Genomic DNA, 17,122 nt, shown 5'->3' with positions numbered 1-17,122 from the left:
GCAGCGGTAACGGCCCGCGGTGTAACGCACTCCGTTACAGCTGCTATTAACCCTGTGTGTCCCCAACTAATTACTATTGATGCTGCCTATGCAGCATCAATAGTAAAATGTCATGTTAAAAATAATAAAAAAACAAACAAAAAAAAAAACCTGCTATACTCACCATCCGCCGCCTTTCCCGCTCCTCGGGACGCTCCCGGGACCGCTCCATTGCAAGTGGCAGCTTCCGGTCCCAGGGCTGGTGTGCGACAAGGACCGTGGATGTGACCGCGACGTCATCACAGGTCCTGCTCATACCAGCCCTGGGACCAGAAGCTGACGCTTGCAATGGAGCGGTCCCGGGAGCGTCCTGAGGAGCAGGAAAGGCGGCGGATGGTGAGTATAGCAGGACTTCAACGGGCCTTCGGAAGGTGAGTATATGCTTAATTATTTTTTTTTTTTAAGTCTCTATACTACGTGGCTCTGTGCTGTATACTCCGTCGCTGTGCAATATACTATGTGGTTGGGCAATATGCTACGTGACTGGGCAATATGCTACGTGACTGGGCAATATGCTACGTGACTGGGCAATATGCTACGTGGCTGTGCAATATACTACGTGCACATGCATATTCTAGAATACCCGATGCGTTAGAATCGGGCCACCATCTAGTCTTTTATAAATGGGTACACTGTCGGATAGAGCTTGTAAAAATAATCACGTTTGCAATTTACTGTTTGTTTAAAATTTGCAGTTGTTCTTGAGATATTACGCTTTTTTTTGTTTAAAGCATGTCACGTTGCCCTGGAGACCGACTTCCACTGCTGTCTAGATTGTAAGCCCTTTGCTGAAGGTGGTCAGGATTTGGAGGTAACCGCATACTTTAGCAATCCCTGCCAGCTTCAAAACGGCACTTGCGAGATGTTTTCCATTGACTTTGTAAGGACTGAGCATGTTCTGCTGCCTATCAGTGGTGGTCGGTTTCTAAGGCAACGAGATGTAAACAAACTAAGTGTTAATATCTCAAGACCGGTTGAAAATTTTAATAAGCAGTAAATTGCAAAATTGCTTGTATTTACAAGTTCTGTCCAATAATGACCTTTCTGGAGATGGGGAAATAGCCTCTTTAAGCCAGCTAGATGTTTTCCTTGGTTGATAAGCGGCTCCAGATGTGTCTTGCGGATACTTGTCTGTCTTCACTGCACTGTAGAGGCCTGGCGTGGCGGGATGACTCTAGATTTTTTTTTTTTTTTTTTTGTTGTAATTGAATGATACAGTATATAGACTTCTGATTATTATTTATTTATGGTTTATATACTTCTCACCTGTCTCTTTTCTCCTTCCAGACTGTAGAACATGGATTCCCCAACCAGCCCAGCTCCCTTGCCTTCGACCCTGTGCTGCGGATTATGGCGATCGGTGCAAAATCCGGAGCTGTTAAGATGTATCCTTTCATTACAATTGGTCATATGACACTTTGAGGGCTGTATGGGGCGAGAAGAGGGGGTCATACAGGTAGGAAGTCTGGACCTCGCCATTAGACAGTAAAGGCTATTCTGTCTCTTTAATTGGCTTATGTCCAGAAAAAGGTCGACATGATGCATGGCCCAGATATTTGTGTGTCAGTCTGTTCAGCTCTGCTACATCACTGTGCATGCATCTTGCAATATTGGCGCATGCGCTGTGCTTGTCAGCAATAGACGCAGGTTCTGGAGTCTTGTCACTCTGGATAATAACCAATATGGCCGCTATAGACACCATCACCCTGCTCTCCTAAAGTACTAGGTACACAGCAGTACTGAAGCTTGTGCTCCCTCCTGTCCCTTTTGGCGGTTTTGCCTGTATTGAGCCCCTGGCATCGTTCTGGGTGACCGCTCAGATGAGGGCACGGGAGATGAGTGTCGCCAAGCAACATCCCCCCCCCCCCCCCAATGAATAGATTTTTTTCGCCCCCTTGTACAAGGGCTAGGACGTGGCCCCCTGTCCTCCCCAGAGCGCCTGTTGCCAAGATGATGGCATTGATGTGACCCGAAGGGAAGGGGCGCAATTAGAGTTTTGCCCACTGTAACGGGCGCTGCGTCTGACATCCTCTTGCCTGGGGCTGTCTAGTTGTTCCGTCATCCTTCACATAATAAAGATGCAGTAGTCATGTCACTATGCCCCTGCCCCCTACTCTGTGCAGCCCCAGGAGGGGCATCAATGAGCCCTGGAGAAATCCCCATACAGGGTCAAAGACTTAATGATAGGTGGAAAATTCTATACCCAAAAAAGTTGTTTCCCCCCCCCCCAAATTTGAATCATTAATGTTCATTTCAGTTCTTGCGTTTTTTTTTTTTTTCCTTCTTATAATATACTAGATTGTGGCCCGATTCTAACGCGTCGGGTATTCTAGAATATGCATGTCCCCGTAGTATATGGACAATGATGATTCCAGAATTCGCGGCAGACTGTGCCCGTCGCTGATTGGTCGAGGCAACCGTTATGACATCATCGTCGCCATGGCAACCATTATGACATCTACGTCGATACTGTGCCCATCGCTGATTGGTCGAGGCGAATTCGCGGCAGACTGTGCCCGTCGCTGATTGGTCGAGGCAACCTTTGACATCATCGTTGCCATGCTGTGCCCGTCGCTGATTGGTCGAGGCCTGGCGGCCTCGACCAATCAGAGACGTGGAATTTCCAGGACAGACAGACAGAAAAACCCTTAGACAATTATATATATAGACAACCTATACTGTTCAGGCCTAGTGGATCTCATCCCTACAAGATTGGGGTGATCCACCAACCAATCTGTTCATGGGCAGCTTGAGTGACATCTGCCGCAGACGTTGGTGCTGTCGTCCGGCTCTGTCCGTTTTCTGCATGAATCCCCCTCATTGGATTGAGCCTCCGTTATTGATGACATCCCTATCCCTCTCCCGGTCTCTGTCATGGCGTCTCCACATGGCGTTTATTCTATAGTGTTGCCTTGTAGCGCCCACATAGGGGATGAGTGTGGCCCCCATTAATGTGGGGCAGCGCTGAGGGTCTTCCACAGCTGTCAGTGAGCTGGGAATATCCAGGTCACCGTTCCATTACCCGTCCTGCACACAGACGCTTATTCTCCAGCACAAAAGGACAATTGTGCGTCTGCAGCTGGGCCTGACCGCCGGGGCGAGGGTCTCTGTCAGCCCATGATGGCTCCAGCCTCGTCACAGTCCCATATAACGGTTGCTGCCGCTCCCAATTGGCACACGGATTGGAACTTGGTTAGAGCTTTTGCAGTGGTCTCCTGGGTGGGGGTGTTAAAAAAAAAAAAAAAAAAAAAAGCCTTATGATTTTGCATTAGAAGGACAAAAAATATATCTTTGTTCTTATGGCTAATAGATTGAAGATCTACTTGCCATATACTGTTCTTGCATAGGCCCCTTCCGTGTGTATAGAACTGCATATGATGCAATTACCAAAAGTACCTTGAAAGTGGATAATTTTTTTTTTTTTTTTTTGGGACTAAATGTAAAATATTAAACTCCCAAGAGACGCGCCTGTAACGGCTTGTTCTGCGCCACTCCGTCACCTGCTGAGTCAGCGGGACCAGACCTGTCATCTGCTCTTCCCTTTTAAGTTAAAGTTCTGTAGTCATGGTAACAAGCGGCACAGAAATCTACTGCGTATTATCTCCCAAACACATCTGTTCGGGAGACGCTGCAACTGTTCACTAATTACTTCTAAGGGGGTAGTATTATAGTAGTTATATTCTTGTACATAGGAGCAGTATTATAGTAGTTATATTCTTGTACATAGGGGCAGTATTATAGTAGTTATATTCTTGTACATAGGGGCAGTATTATAGTAGTTATATTCTTGTACATAGGAGCAGTATTATAGTAGTTATATTCTTGTACATAGGGGCAGTATTATAGTAGTTATATTCTTGTACATAGGGGCAGTATTATAGTAGTGATATTCTTGTACATAGGAGCAGTATTATAGTAGTTATATTCTTGTACATAGGAGCAGTATTATAGTAGTTATATTCTTGTACATAGGGGCAGTATTATAGTAGTTATATCCTTGTACATAGGAGCAGTATTATAGTAGTTATATTCTTGTACATAGGAGCAGTATTATAGTAGTTATATTCTTGTACATAGGAGCAGTATTATAGTAGTTATATTCTTGTACATAGGAGCAGTATTATAGTAGTTATATTCTTGTACATAGGAGCAGTATTATAGTAGTTATATTCTTGTACATAGGGGCAGTATTATAGTAGTTATATTCTTGTACATAGGGGCAGTATTATAGTAGTTATATTCTTGTACATAGGGGCAGTATTATAGTAGTTATATTCTTGTACATAGGAGCAGTATTATAGTAGTTATATTCTTGTACATAGGGGCAGTATTATAGTAGTTATATTCTTGTACATAGGAGCAGTATTATAGTAGTTATATTCTTGTACATAGGATCAGTATTATAGTAGTTATATTCTTGTACATAGGGGCAGTATTATAGTAGTTATATTCTTGTACATAGGAGCAGTATTATAGTAGTTATATTCTTCTACATAGGAGCAGTATTATAGTAGTTATATTCTTGTACATAGGGAGCAGTATTATAGTAGTTATATTCTTGTACATAGGGAGCAGTATTATAGTAGTTATATTCTTGTACATAGGGAGCAGTATTATAGTAGTTATATTCTTGTACATAGGGGCAGTATTATAGTAGTTATATTCTTGTACATAGGAGCAGTATTATAGTAGTTATATTCTTGTACATAGGGAGCAGTATTATAGTAGTTATATTCTTGTACATAGGGGCAGTATTATAGTAGTTATATTCTTGTACATAGGAGCGGTATTATAGTAGTTATATTCTTGTACATAGGGGCAGTATTATAGCAGTTATGTTTGTAAATTATTTGTTTGAGGGATTTTTTTTTTTTTTTTGTGATAGAATATATTCTTATCTTTTTGGTGTGTTATGTAGCTAAATAGTTTTTGTTTTGTTGCTGCGCCAGCGGTGTTGGCGTCTGTCCCTCTGGTCGCTCCTCTCTCTGCAGAGGGTCTTGGTGCTGGCAGGAGTCCGTTCGTCTCTGGACTATGAATGGGTTTGTCCTTCTGATTTCCGTGCCCCCGCTCTATGGGCTCTGGCCTGCCTTCATCGCTGATTTGAGGTTTAATCTTTGCACTTCTGGATGTCGCAGGTTCTGGGCAGGAAAGCGTTGGGTCCTCTGCAGTTGGAGACTTGTTTGTTGCCTTGTTACAGAATTGTACATCTGGGGATTTATTATAGAGTTGATGAAAATGTTCTGATTTTTAAAGGGACGGTATTAAAGATGAGGCCTGTTTTCAACACCGATCTTCTCTTCAGAACGTGTCTATCCACTGCCCATCACCCGCTGCTCCTTGGATCCTTTGCGGATTATCTCTTCCGCTTCTATAAATATTCTCCAGCGCCCCCCCACCCCACCCGCTATGACCGTAGACGAGTTCATCTCCTTGACCCCTTGTGTCCTTCAGATATGGCGCGCCCGGCGTGGAATTTACCGGTCTGCACAAGGAGACCGCCACCGTGACCCAGATGCACTTCTTACCTGGACAGGTAGACTTTTTTTTTTTTTTTTTTTTCCCCTATCTAAAAATGAACCCAAAACTCATGGTTAAAGGGGTTAATAGACTCCCTTTGCTTCCACATCAGAAAAGCTGCGGCTGAAGTGGCCGGCGGCCTGTCAGCTCATGGCGGTCCTTGTGCGTCTGTCCTACCTAGACGTGGTGTACTGATACCTGGCAGGCGCCATCGATGCCACGTCAGCAGTAACTGATGCAGAGGCACCAGAAATCCTCTATTAATATTCCCTAGGGCGTATTTCCTAGTGATGGGGGTCACACACCACCTCCTGTATTTCATTAATGTCTCTATAGCGCCAACTACTGGTTGTTTGTAGAAATGCATCCATTCAGCTCCTTCCTTTTCCTTCCCAGGGTCGCCTTCTCTCCTTGCTGGACGATAACACCATCCACCTATGGGAGCTGCAGCAGAAAGATGGCTGCTCCTACCTGGAAGAAACCCGCAGCTTCCTCCTCCCAGGCCGACCAGGGTTCGACTGCGCTAAGTACTCACGCCCCTACCTTCTTTCTCCCACGCTCGTCTGTTAGGAAGAGAACGGTCTGCACCCGTGTACCAGAGCATGATGGGAGTTGTAGTTTTACTACAGGGGGCGAGAGACTCGCTGCAGCCGACTGATGCACCATATTGTGACTGGGGAAGGTTATGGGTAGTATTTTTTTTTTTTTTTTTTTCCCACCATGCACTGCAGATTTTGGAAGCCATGACCCCCGAGAGGTCACACTAGCCCCTGGTCGGGTGGATCTGGCCCCATATAGTGACAGCACACAAGCGTGAGGAGGGGGACGGCGGTCACTTTGGTGGAAGCTTTGCGGTGTCCCTTGTTCAGGACCTTGTTTTTTTTTATATATATTGTTTTAAAGGGGATGTCTAGGATTAGGAAAAAAAAAACTGCTTCCCCCCCCCCCAACTCAGCGCCACCTCCCTCTGCAGGTTGTGTGTGGTATTGCACCCCTGCCCTATTCATTTTCATACAAGACGTGCTGCAATACTCAACACAACCAGGTGTGGTGCTGTTTCTGCAAGAAGGCTGCCATGTGTGTTTTTTCTAATTGTGGACCATCTCCTCGTAAGATGACGGACTTTCCGTACCCGCTTCCTTTGCATGATGTGATCGGTCGCTGATGGTTATGGCGGCTGGTGACGATGCAAGGGGAGATTTATCAGAAGTCATGTAATTCAGTGTGTAATGGGGGTGGAAAATAATCATGGCTGTCCGCAGGTTGCATGACCTTATAGCTCGGTGAAGCAGAGCCGCAATACCAGATGGAACCTGTGGACGGAGGCGGCGCTGTTTCTGAATTAAAGCGGCCAATGTTTTTTTAAATCCTGGTGAGCGGATGGTGACGGTCAGTGTCTGTGTTCAGTTCCCCTCCCAGCGTTACCCGCGTGACTGTGATCCTAGTGGCGGCCTCCTGTGACGTGGCCGCTCTGGGGACGGAAGGTGGCGGCGTCTACTTCATCCAGATCCCGACCTTCAGACTCCTGGAAGATCAGACCTTGCTACAAGACGAGATCTTGCAGAGGTGAGGGGCGTCCGTGCGCTGGGAGGCCACTGTGCTGGGCCTTGTAGTCCCCATCTGCATCTAGGTGGGGTTCATTGTAGATTATCTCGGACCCCCCTCCATGTGACCTGTACGTACTGTCCGCTTACAGCCTTCCGGAAGAATACAGATGTGGGAAGACCCTGGGGCCGGTCGAGTCTTTGCAGCAGCATCCACAGCATCCGAGCAAGATACTGATCGGATACAGCCGGGGACTGGTGACCGTGTGGGACCGAGACTCCCGGAAGGGGGAACATCACTTCTTGGGGAACCAGGTGACTACGAGAATCCAACCTGCCACGATTCTCCTCCTCTGCCCGGGGATTTTTATTTTTTTTGCATTATTATTAATTTCTTTTTTATACCCACCAGCAACTGGAGAGTCTGTACTGCGAGAGCAACGGTTCGTCCTTCATCACGTCTCACAGCGACGGAGGATACATGGTGTGGGCCGCGAGCAGCAACTCCACCACCACATCCCAGCCCGTCACCTCCACAATACCGTACGGTGGGTTCACCTCCTCCCTCCCCATTAGGAAAAACCAGTTTATCCAGTACTGGTCCATTTAGGTCAGACGGTCTATATGGCCGCACCTTGCCCAGAGGACAACATTCTCGCAAAGAAGTCATAGAAAAAAAAATGGTGGCTGACAACCCTGGGAGTAGTAGTGAGATGACAAGCGTGTTCTCTGCGTTCTTCTAGGTCCCTTTCCCTGCAAAGCGATTAGTAAGATCCAGTGGCAGTCCAGCAGCTGCGGGTAGGTGAGATACGGGGGTCCTATCGCCTCTGCTGTTATTTCCTCCCTGGGATGTGACGTTGGGGTCCCTCCGGTGTTGGGGCCGCAGATGTTGACTTCTTTAATGTCAGGAAGTAATTTCCTTCCTTCTTTCCTTGGCTGCAGGAATCACTTCATCATGTTCAGCGGCGGTATGCCCCGCGCCAGCTACGGAGACCGCCACTGCGTCACCATAATGCAAGGAAAAAACCTGGTGACCTTGGACTTCACCTCTCGCGTCATCGACTTCTTCACGGTCTCTCCAGTCAAGAGTGAGGACGGTACGATACAATGGGGGGGGGGGGGGTCTCGCGGGGGTCATTTATGGCCAAACCAGGGTCCCCTCCACTGGATTTGCCATAAATGTCCACTGGGTGCGACCAGCGGGGAGGTTGCCCGACATTCGCCCCTTCTCTCCATTCATCGCTGTCAGATTTCCTCCTTTTTGATCAGAAATTCTTTGCTTTGGACGTGAATTATCAAAATCCGCAGCTCGGCCTAAGGACAAGGAGCGAATGATCGTCGTCTGCTCACATTTCTTCCACTTGTCTCTAGGTTCTGACAACCCCTCAGCCCTGGTGGTCCTGGTGGAGGAAGAGCTGGTGGCAATTGACCTTCAGACCCCCGGTTGGCCCACCATCCCTGCCCCCTACCTCGCCCCGCTCCACTCGTCGGCCATCACCTGCTCCTATCACATTTCCAACGTCACGCTGAAGCTTTGGGAGCGGATCATTCTCGCCGGCGAGCAGCAGAACCCGCACTTCTCATCTGTGGTGAGTGCAGCGCTTTCCCCGCGCCGTCCTCCATTTTGGAGAGGGGATACGTTGACATTTCCTGCTCCCTATTTTTGGATGAAGCCGTTCTGTTCCTGATGTTTTGATAAATGCGTCTTTTCTGTTGCAGAGCTGGCCACTAGACGGTGGGAAGAGCCTGGCCGAGGAGCCTTCCCAGAGGGGACTGCTGCTTACCGGGTACGGGGACGATGGGGTCGGAGATTACTATGATGTAATTTGGGCCATGGGGAGGGGATTTTTATGGACCAGTCGTATTTGGATTTAAGATGCGTTCTTAAAGGGATATTAAACCATTTTTTTAGCATCTGTCTGACTTCCCACGTGCGCCCCCTTAGGATGTGTCGCTGTGTTCTGCAGCAGCTGGAGTCCTGGGTTAGGTCTCGTCATCCAGCGTCCTGGATGGGAGGCCTTCCTGTATTATCTGGAGCTGCAGGGGAGGAACGCGGGCTTGTGTGTGGGCTCGCGGGGGCCTCTCCTTTATGGAGCAGCTGAGCCAGGAACTGGATGGGAACATTGGAAAGTCAGATCCTGGGACTGGAGCAAAGCCCCCTGGGAGCTGGGAGTGTAGAGTCGGGGGTCAGCACAAGTCCAGATGTGCGGGGGAGAAGTGAGCGGGGAGCGCCGCCGATTCATCCTGCTGCCGTTGTAAACCCGTCTCCTCAAATGCTCATTGGGACCCCATTATTTGCACCTTGCGTCCCCTCCAACTTCTTTGCTTTCTGCTTTTTAGAATTCCGTTCCCTTTGTCTTCTAGACACGAGGATGGCACCGTGCGCTTCTGGGACGCCTCCGGTGTTGCTCTGCGGCCGCTCTATAAGCTTTCCACCGCCGGCATCTTCCAGACAGACTGCGACCACAACGAGAGCTTGAACCAGAGCGCAGATGAGGACTGGCCGCCGTTCCGCAAGGTGCGAATTTTAAAGGGATTTCTGCTCCAAAACTACAACTCCCAGCATACCCACATGGTCTAAGGACTGCAACTCTCAGCATGTCTTGACAGCCAGGGGTTGCAAAGCTTACTACATCTTGTATCGTGCATTGTCAGGGAATGCTGGGACTTGTGGTTTTGCAATGAATTTGCTTTAATACACAGAACGAACCCTCTGGAAGCCTCCGCTGTTTACGTGTTCCATTCATGGCTGCCGGCGTCTCCTGTCTCTGGGTTGTGTTTGCTTTTGGCTCGGGTGTGTGCAGAGCATCTGGTGCGCAGCTCTCCCCCATGTGCTGCGCCCTGATCTCCGCTCCGACCCGGCCGTGTGTTCACATCTGTGATTTACTCCTCTCCTCTTTCCTTTTGCTCTCAGAGGAGGACGCGGTAATGTTTTTGGATTTGTCCACACCGCAGACTTAGTCTATCATAATCCATCTGCGTCCTGACACAGCGGGGGGCACTGTAGATAGCGTAACCCCCACGAAAAATAAAGCTCTCCATCCCTTAGTCCAACTTTGACACAACCACTTTGCAATTTCTTCCTTGGACTGATTTTTATTTTATTTTTTTTTAGCCGTTTACTTCTCCATTCACACCCAAAGCTGATTCCAAGCTGCTGTCATAGGAGCAGTGAGGGATTTGCAAAAACCATTCCGCTCTCCCCTCCTCAAACATCTTGACAATCCACCATCTGTAGCGACAGCGCCCTCTGCAGACGGGAAATACATTTTCTGTGATTTGAGTTTTAGCTATAATATATACAGGTTCATTACATACGTCTCACTTTACTGTACGCTGTGTTTTTTTTCCAGGTGGGCTGCTTTGACCCATACAGTGATGACCCCCGGCTGGGCATCCAGAAGATCGCTCTCTGCAAGTACAGCAGCAAACTGGTGGTGGCAGGTACCGCAGGACAGGTAATGCCACCATCCCTGAGCGGGGAGACATCAGAGCCCTCTTACAGGACCCTCTAAGGGCCGTGATTTAGCCTAGGTACAGATGGAGGGTAATTTTTGTTTGGCTGCTTCTTCTCTTCTAGGTTCTCGTCATGGATCTGAATGATGATAAATCCGATCACCTGGTCAGCGTGGCCACCGTCGACCTCCTACAAGACCGAGAGGGCTTCACCTGGAAGGGGCACGATAGGTTGACGCCTAGAAACGGCTCCTTGTTTTTCCCGCCCGGCTTCCAGACGACCTTGTTGGTGCAGTGTATGCCGCCTGCAGCCGTCACCGCCGTCTCCTTACATTCAGAATGGAATCTGGTGGCGTTCGGCACCAGCCATGGATTTGGGGTCTTCGACTATCACCGGAGGAGTCCTGTCCTGGCCAGGTAACCGTCCCCCTGTAGAATCGGATGGTGAACTGATCGTGTTCATTATTTTAGGTTTACCTACAAGCTGATGACTGATGCGTAGCCGATTCGGTGGTCTTGGCCTCTCGTACGCAGCGGCTGCCGCCCATCCTCTTCTCCTCATTAATAATGCACCGCGCTGTCTCTGTGCCAGTGTTGGTCCTGAGAACGCGGCGACGTCTCATGTTTTGATACATTAAGTGGTTTACGGTTGAAGCTCGTTAAACTTGAGAGTGGTTTGTTAGCGGTCGCAGCGCTGCGGTGTAATGGATCCTGCCAGGATTGCTTGTTCTGACTGTGCCAGTCCCTGGAGATGAGGATGGGGGGGCTCCCGTCTGGGTATAAATGGCTGCTGGAGCCACTAATAACGAATGTTGTCTCTACAGGTGCACGTTACACCCCAATGACTCCCTGGCCATGGAGGGACCCCTGTCCCGGGTGAAGTCTCTGAAGAAGTCTCTCCGACAGTCATTCCGAAGAATAAGGAAGAGCAGAGTATCTGGGAAGAAGAGGCTGAACCCCGCCAACCCCAACAGCAGGGTATGTGACGGACGACAGCTTCTGGTACATGTGACCACCCAAAACCCCCGACTCACTTATCCTGTTTGCTTTTCAGCTCCAAGAGGCCAATGCACACTTAGCAGAGCAGCCGGGTCCCCATGACCTAGACATAGCGCCCGTGCAGAGAAGGATCGAGCCGCGATCTGCAGATGACTCGCTTTCTGGCGTGGTGCGCTGCTTGTATTTTGCTGACACCTTTTTGCGGGATGGTGAGCATCATTCTCATAGATCTATTATAATACTACTCTATGTACAAGAATATAACTACTATAATACTGCCCCCTATGTACAAGAATATATCTACTACTATAATACTGCCCCTATGTACAAGAATATATCTACTACTATAATACTGCCCCTATGTACAAGAATATATCTACTACTATAATACTGCCCCTATGTACAAGAATATATCTACTACTATAATACTGCCCCTATGTACAAGAATATATCTACTACTATAATACTGCCCCTATGTACAAGAATATATCTACTACTATAATACTGCCCCTATGTACAAGAATATATCTACTACTATAATACTGCCCCTATGTACAAGAATATATCTACTACTATAATACTGCCCCTATGTACAAGAATATAACTACTATAATACTGCTCCCTATGTACAAGAATATAACTACTATAATACTGCTCCTATGTACAAGAATATAACTACTATAATACTGCTATATACTGCCTCCTATGTACATGAATATTACTACTATAATACTGCTCCTATGTACAAGAATATAACTACTATAATACTGCCCCTATGTACAAGAATAGAACTACTATAATACTGCCCCTATGTACAAGAATATATCTACTATAATACTGCTCCTATGTACAAGAATATAACTACTATAATACTGCCTCCTATGTACATGAATATAACTACTATAATACTGCCCCTATGTACAAGAATATAACTACTTTAATACTGCTCCTATGTACAAGAATATAACTACTATAATGCTGCCCCTATGTACAAGAATATAACTACTATAATACTGCTCCTATGTACAAGAATATAACTACTATAATACTGCCCCTATGTACAAGAATATATCTACTACTATAATACTGCCCCTATGTACAAGAATATAACTACTATAATACTGCTCCTATGTACAAGAATATAACTACTATAACACTGCCCCTATGTACAAGAATATAACTACTATAATACTGCCCTATGTACAAGAATATAACTACTATAATACTGCCTCTATGTACAAGAATATAACTACTATAATACTGCCTTTATGTACAAGAATATTACTACTATAATACTGCCCCTATGTACAAGAATATTACTACTATAATACTGCCCCTATGTAGAAGAATATGACTACTATAATACTGCCACCTATGTCCTGCTATATAACTATGATACTGCCCCCCTGTATAGATCGGTTGGTGACTCTTCATCTTCTTCTCCCTTAGCTGTCCACCACGGCCCTACAATGTGGGCAGGCACAAACTCTGGCTCAGTCTTTGCTTACGCGCTGGAGGTCCCTTCTCGGGAGAAGTTCTCGGACCGCTCTGCGGAAGCCGTACTTGGGAAAGAGATCCAACTCATGCATCGAGCGCCAGTTGTTTCCATCGCAGTCCTGGACGGGCGAGGGAACCCTCTCCCAGAGCCCTTTGAGGTGTCGCGGGACTTGGCGAAGGCTCCTGACATGCAGGGGACGCACTCCGTGCTCATCGCTTCCGAAGAACAGTTTAAGGTCAGTCTAGATCACTTGGAGAAGACGCCGGGCTTTACGCAGGAGCCGCCTGGCATTGTTCCTGATCTCTGCCTCGTATCTCCTCCAGATCTTTACTTTGCCCAAAGTCAGTGCCAAAACTAAGTTCAAGCTGACAGCGCATGAAGGCTGCCGGGTACGTAAGGTGGCTCTGTCCACCTTCACCAGCTCTGCGTCTGAGGATTACTCCGAGAACTGCCTGACGTGTCTGACCAACCTGGGCGACATCCACGTCTTCAGTGTGCCCGGTCTGCGGCCACAGGTGCGCTACGACTGCATCCGCAAGGAGGACATTAGCGGGATTGCATCCTGCGTATTCACCAAGTACGGCCAAGGTCAGACATTGCGGGGGTCTTCTGATACAGGAGAAGCTGTGGGATCGCCACAATATCGGCCGTCATGGATCTTTATTTTTATTCCCCCTCTTAGGCTTTTATCTGATCTCTCCCTCCGAATTTGAGCGTTTTTCGCTCAGTGCCAAGAATATCACAGAGCCGCTCTGCTTGGTGGAATTTGATCGCCCCCACGATCCTTTGTATATCAGGTAAGGAGCTGAGGGTCCCACTTGTTGTCCCTGGGGGAGGAGGGGGGAGCAAAAAGCCAATATTATTGGAAAGCTTATCGACTTCTCCTTCTTCCAGTAACAAGGAAACCTTATCCCCCAAAAACGCCCAAGCCAACGGCACGCACATTCCCCGCGAGTCTGACAGCACCCCGCTCGTATCTGAAGGTGAGCGTGATCCCTGCCTGTCTTGATCCCAGCAATTCTGCTCAATGCAAACTTTATACTCAGATTTGTGAGGTTGAACTTTTATTTATTTGTTTTTTTTTTTCAGCCAATTCCTGTGAGCACAGCACCACGTTATCGCCCTCGCCTCTGGACTCGCCCTTAAACAGCACAGACACCACTCTGGACACAACTGGGGACATTACAGTGGAGGATGTGAGAGACCTGCTGGGGTGAGTGTCCACCATAGTCATCGTAGGTGACCTGCAGTACCCGACACCACCACGTCTACAAGAGCGGCGCTGTGCTACTCCTATAGGATGCATTTCTGGCCTTAGGGGTCCGACTCCCTCACATCGCTGATTATTGGCCGGTCTCTGCCTGGGGGGCTCTTTACTTGTTACAAGCGCAGGTTCTCCCCCTGTATACTGCTGAGGTTTAATGCTGCAACGTTTCTCTTATAGATCTAATGAAGAGTCGGAGAAAAACATGAAGAATTCAACAGACGAGACGCGGCCCCCGGAGATCCTGATCAAGTGAGGTGAGTGCCAGCAGTTCTCGCCCCTTGGTGCCCATGTGGCATAATGTGATGGGCGCGGTTATGGTTTGTGCAGGAGCAATGCCGGCCTCCTCCCTGTCGGCATCCCTGCTCCTCTTGATTAGTGCGACATCTTGTGTGCGTCAGCCCGGCCAATCAAAAATCCAGGGATGTCGGCAGGGGAGGAGGCACCGTTCAGGGCCTCCATGGCAGGGGAGGAGGCGCCCTTCAGGGTCTCCATGGCAGGTGAGGAGGCGCCGTTCAGGGTCTCCATGGCAGGGAGGAGGCGCCGTTCAGGGTCTCCATGGCAGGGGAGGAGGTGCCGTTCAGGGTCTCCATGGCAGGGAGGAGGCGCCGTTCAGGGCCTCGGCGGCAGGGGAGGAGGCGCCGCTCAGGGCCTCGGCGGCAGGGGAGGAGGCGCCGCTCAGGGCCTCGGCGGCAGGGGAGGAGGCGCCGCTCAGGGCCTCGGCTGCAGGGGAGGAGGCGCCGCTCAGGGCCTCGGCTGCAGGGGAGGAGGCGCCGCTCAGGGCCTCGGCTGCAGGGGAGGAGGCGCCGCTCAGGGCCTCGGCGGCAGGGGAGGAGGCGCCGCTCAGGGCCTCGGCGGCAGACAGGGAATTGCCAGGAGTATAAGAATTGGATTTGCATGTAAAACTTACTGTCCCTCCCCAGCCAGACTTCATCCCCCATCTTTCTTTTTCCAGGGTTTTTCCGACCTGGTTTACATCCGTCTTCACGGCTGCTTCTCCATTGGACCTTTTTTCTTAAAGCCTCATCCTGATGACACCAGCGCCCCCGCCTCCTGCACTGGTGAGCCCCCCAATATCCGGCTCCATCAAGTTGCCTTTTGCGTCGGTGGATGATCACCGCCTTGTGCCTCATTCCATACATCCGAATATTTTCTTCATGATTCCAGAGTTGTATGGGACGGATCCATTCCCCCCTCCCCCACACCCGTCTCTTGAGCCACGGACCACTAAAGACTGACGTTTTAGTACTTCAGCAGCCTGGAATACTTCTTTTTCCTTTTCTCTTTCTTTTTTAATGCATTGCTGATAATTGCCATCATGGACGCCAACGAGGCCGCTGGTCATGTGATTGACCCGCAGTTCCTTTTTTTTTTTTTTTTTTTTAAATATGGACTTGCTGCTCTATATCGCAGTCTGCATCTTGCACAAATTAAGCAAAAAAAATTGTGTAAAATTGTTCAGAAACTTCCCCTAACCCAGCAATAACCCCGCTCGCTCGATATCGAGGCATGGGCACGGCGCCCGCTATTACCCGGTCATCCCTGCTTGGCGGCAAATGTGAATGTGAACTCCGGGCCGAGGACTGCTTGTTTGTACACAACTGTGAGTTATGGACCCCTGCAGCATTCGAGGGGTTAATCAACTTTTTTTTTTTACTTTTTTTTTTTCCCTTTTGCGACCATTAGATCTATTTTTGTACGCCCTCTTTTGCCTTCCATTTCCGAGGCTGATTTTTTGGTACCGCTTTTCTGTGAAGCTACTAGGATTTGTAACAAGGGGCAGATCGACAGATTGGGGGGTGTAATCGCTGGTAACGCCTGGCTCTGGAAGGAACTACTAGTCCCAGCGTGGCACTGGATGACGGCAGCATGGAGCCACAGGTTATCTCGCCGCGAGTAGAAGGGGGTGTTCCGCTAACCTTTATTGTCTTTGACAAGATTCTTTGAAGAATTTATCCAATTTACATGGATTTTATTTTTCTGTTTAGGATGTAATCTTATTTTATTGCATTTTGTTTGTTTAGCTTTTTTGTTTAGATATAAAATGGTTTTTATTAAATAAAATAAAGAATATTGTTAGTCTCTGTGAAATGAAGCATGTAAGTGGGAGCAGGACATTGTGGGGGTGGACACAAATAAACCTGGTGTGGGGGAAATAAGTTGTCAATCAACTCTCTAATATCATTTTAGGGGTTGGAGGGTTAACGCTCAAAATCCTCAGCTTCCCTTTAAACCTTAACCCCTTCATGACCTTGGGATTTTTCGTTTTTCCGTGTTCGTTTTTCGCTCCCCTCCTTCCCAGAGCCATAATATTTTTATTTTTCCGTCAATTTGGCCATGTGAGGGCTTATTTTTTGCGGGACGAGTTGTACTTTTGAACGACACCATTGGTTTTAGCATGTCGTGTACTAGAAAACGGGAAAAAAAATTCCAAGTGCGGTGAAATTGCAAAAAAAGTGCAATCCCACACTTGTTTTTTGTTTGGCTTTTTTGCCTGGTTCACTAAATGCTAAAACTGACCTGCCATTATGATTATCCAGGTCAGTACGAGTTCATAGACACCTAACATCACTAGGTTATTTTTTTTACCTAAGTGTTGAAAAAAAATTCCAAACATGCTAAAAAAAAAAATTTGCGCCATTTTCCGATACTCGTAGCGTCTCCATTTTTCGTGATCTGGGGTCGGTTGAGGGTTTATTTTTTGCGTGCCGAGATGACGTTTTTAATGATAGTATTTTTGTGCAGATACGTTCTTTTGATCGCCCGTTATTGCATTTTAATGTAATGTCGCGGTGACCAAAAAAA

At 47.9% G+C, this 17,122-nt stretch overlaps 1 protein-coding gene across 2 annotated transcripts in view; it reads left to right on the top strand.

Moving 5' to 3' along the window:
* The window catches only part of LLGL1 (LLGL scribble cell polarity complex component 1), a 29,466-nt gene extending 13,058 nt beyond the window's left edge, over positions 1-16,408 (top strand). The window contains exons 2-23 of one of the 2 annotated variants that reach the window (XM_069734675.1): positions 1,327-1,424; positions 5,491-5,572; positions 5,953-6,083; positions 6,964-7,122; positions 7,253-7,415; positions 7,513-7,648; positions 7,844-7,898; positions 8,043-8,197; positions 8,472-8,689; positions 8,820-8,887; positions 9,465-9,618; positions 10,454-10,558; positions 10,681-10,973; positions 11,381-11,534; positions 11,611-11,764; positions 13,005-13,288; positions 13,377-13,641; positions 13,736-13,850; positions 13,948-14,036; positions 14,143-14,266; positions 14,498-14,574; positions 15,273-16,408. In XM_069734675.1, the coding sequence (XP_069590776.1) occupies positions 1,327-1,424; positions 5,491-5,572; positions 5,953-6,083; positions 6,964-7,122; positions 7,253-7,415; positions 7,513-7,648; positions 7,844-7,898; positions 8,043-8,197; positions 8,472-8,689; positions 8,820-8,887; positions 9,465-9,618; positions 10,454-10,558; positions 10,681-10,973; positions 11,381-11,534; positions 11,611-11,764; positions 13,005-13,288; positions 13,377-13,641; positions 13,736-13,850; positions 13,948-14,036; positions 14,143-14,266; positions 14,498-14,573 (3,078 nt within the window). In that variant the 3' untranslated portion in view covers position 14,574; positions 15,273-16,408. The remainder of the gene's footprint in view (positions 1-1,326; positions 1,425-5,490; positions 5,573-5,952; positions 6,084-6,963; positions 7,123-7,252; positions 7,416-7,512; positions 7,649-7,843; positions 7,899-8,042; positions 8,198-8,471; positions 8,690-8,819; positions 8,888-9,464; positions 9,619-10,453; positions 10,559-10,680; positions 10,974-11,380; positions 11,535-11,610; positions 11,765-13,004; positions 13,289-13,376; positions 13,642-13,735; positions 13,851-13,947; positions 14,037-14,142; positions 14,267-14,497; positions 14,575-15,272) is intronic. The other variant, XM_069734676.1, reaches the window with a different exon arrangement.
* Positions 16,409-17,122: the final 714 nt, after the last annotated feature.

This window comes from Ranitomeya imitator, chromosome 7 (genome assembly GCF_032444005.1).
Source record: "Ranitomeya imitator isolate aRanImi1 chromosome 7, aRanImi1.pri, whole genome shotgun sequence".
Taxonomy (NCBI): Eukaryota; Metazoa; Chordata; class Amphibia; order Anura; family Dendrobatidae; genus Ranitomeya; species Ranitomeya imitator.
The sequence above is the reverse complement of the archived record's forward strand: the minus strand, read 5'-3'. Positions and strand labels throughout refer to the sequence as shown.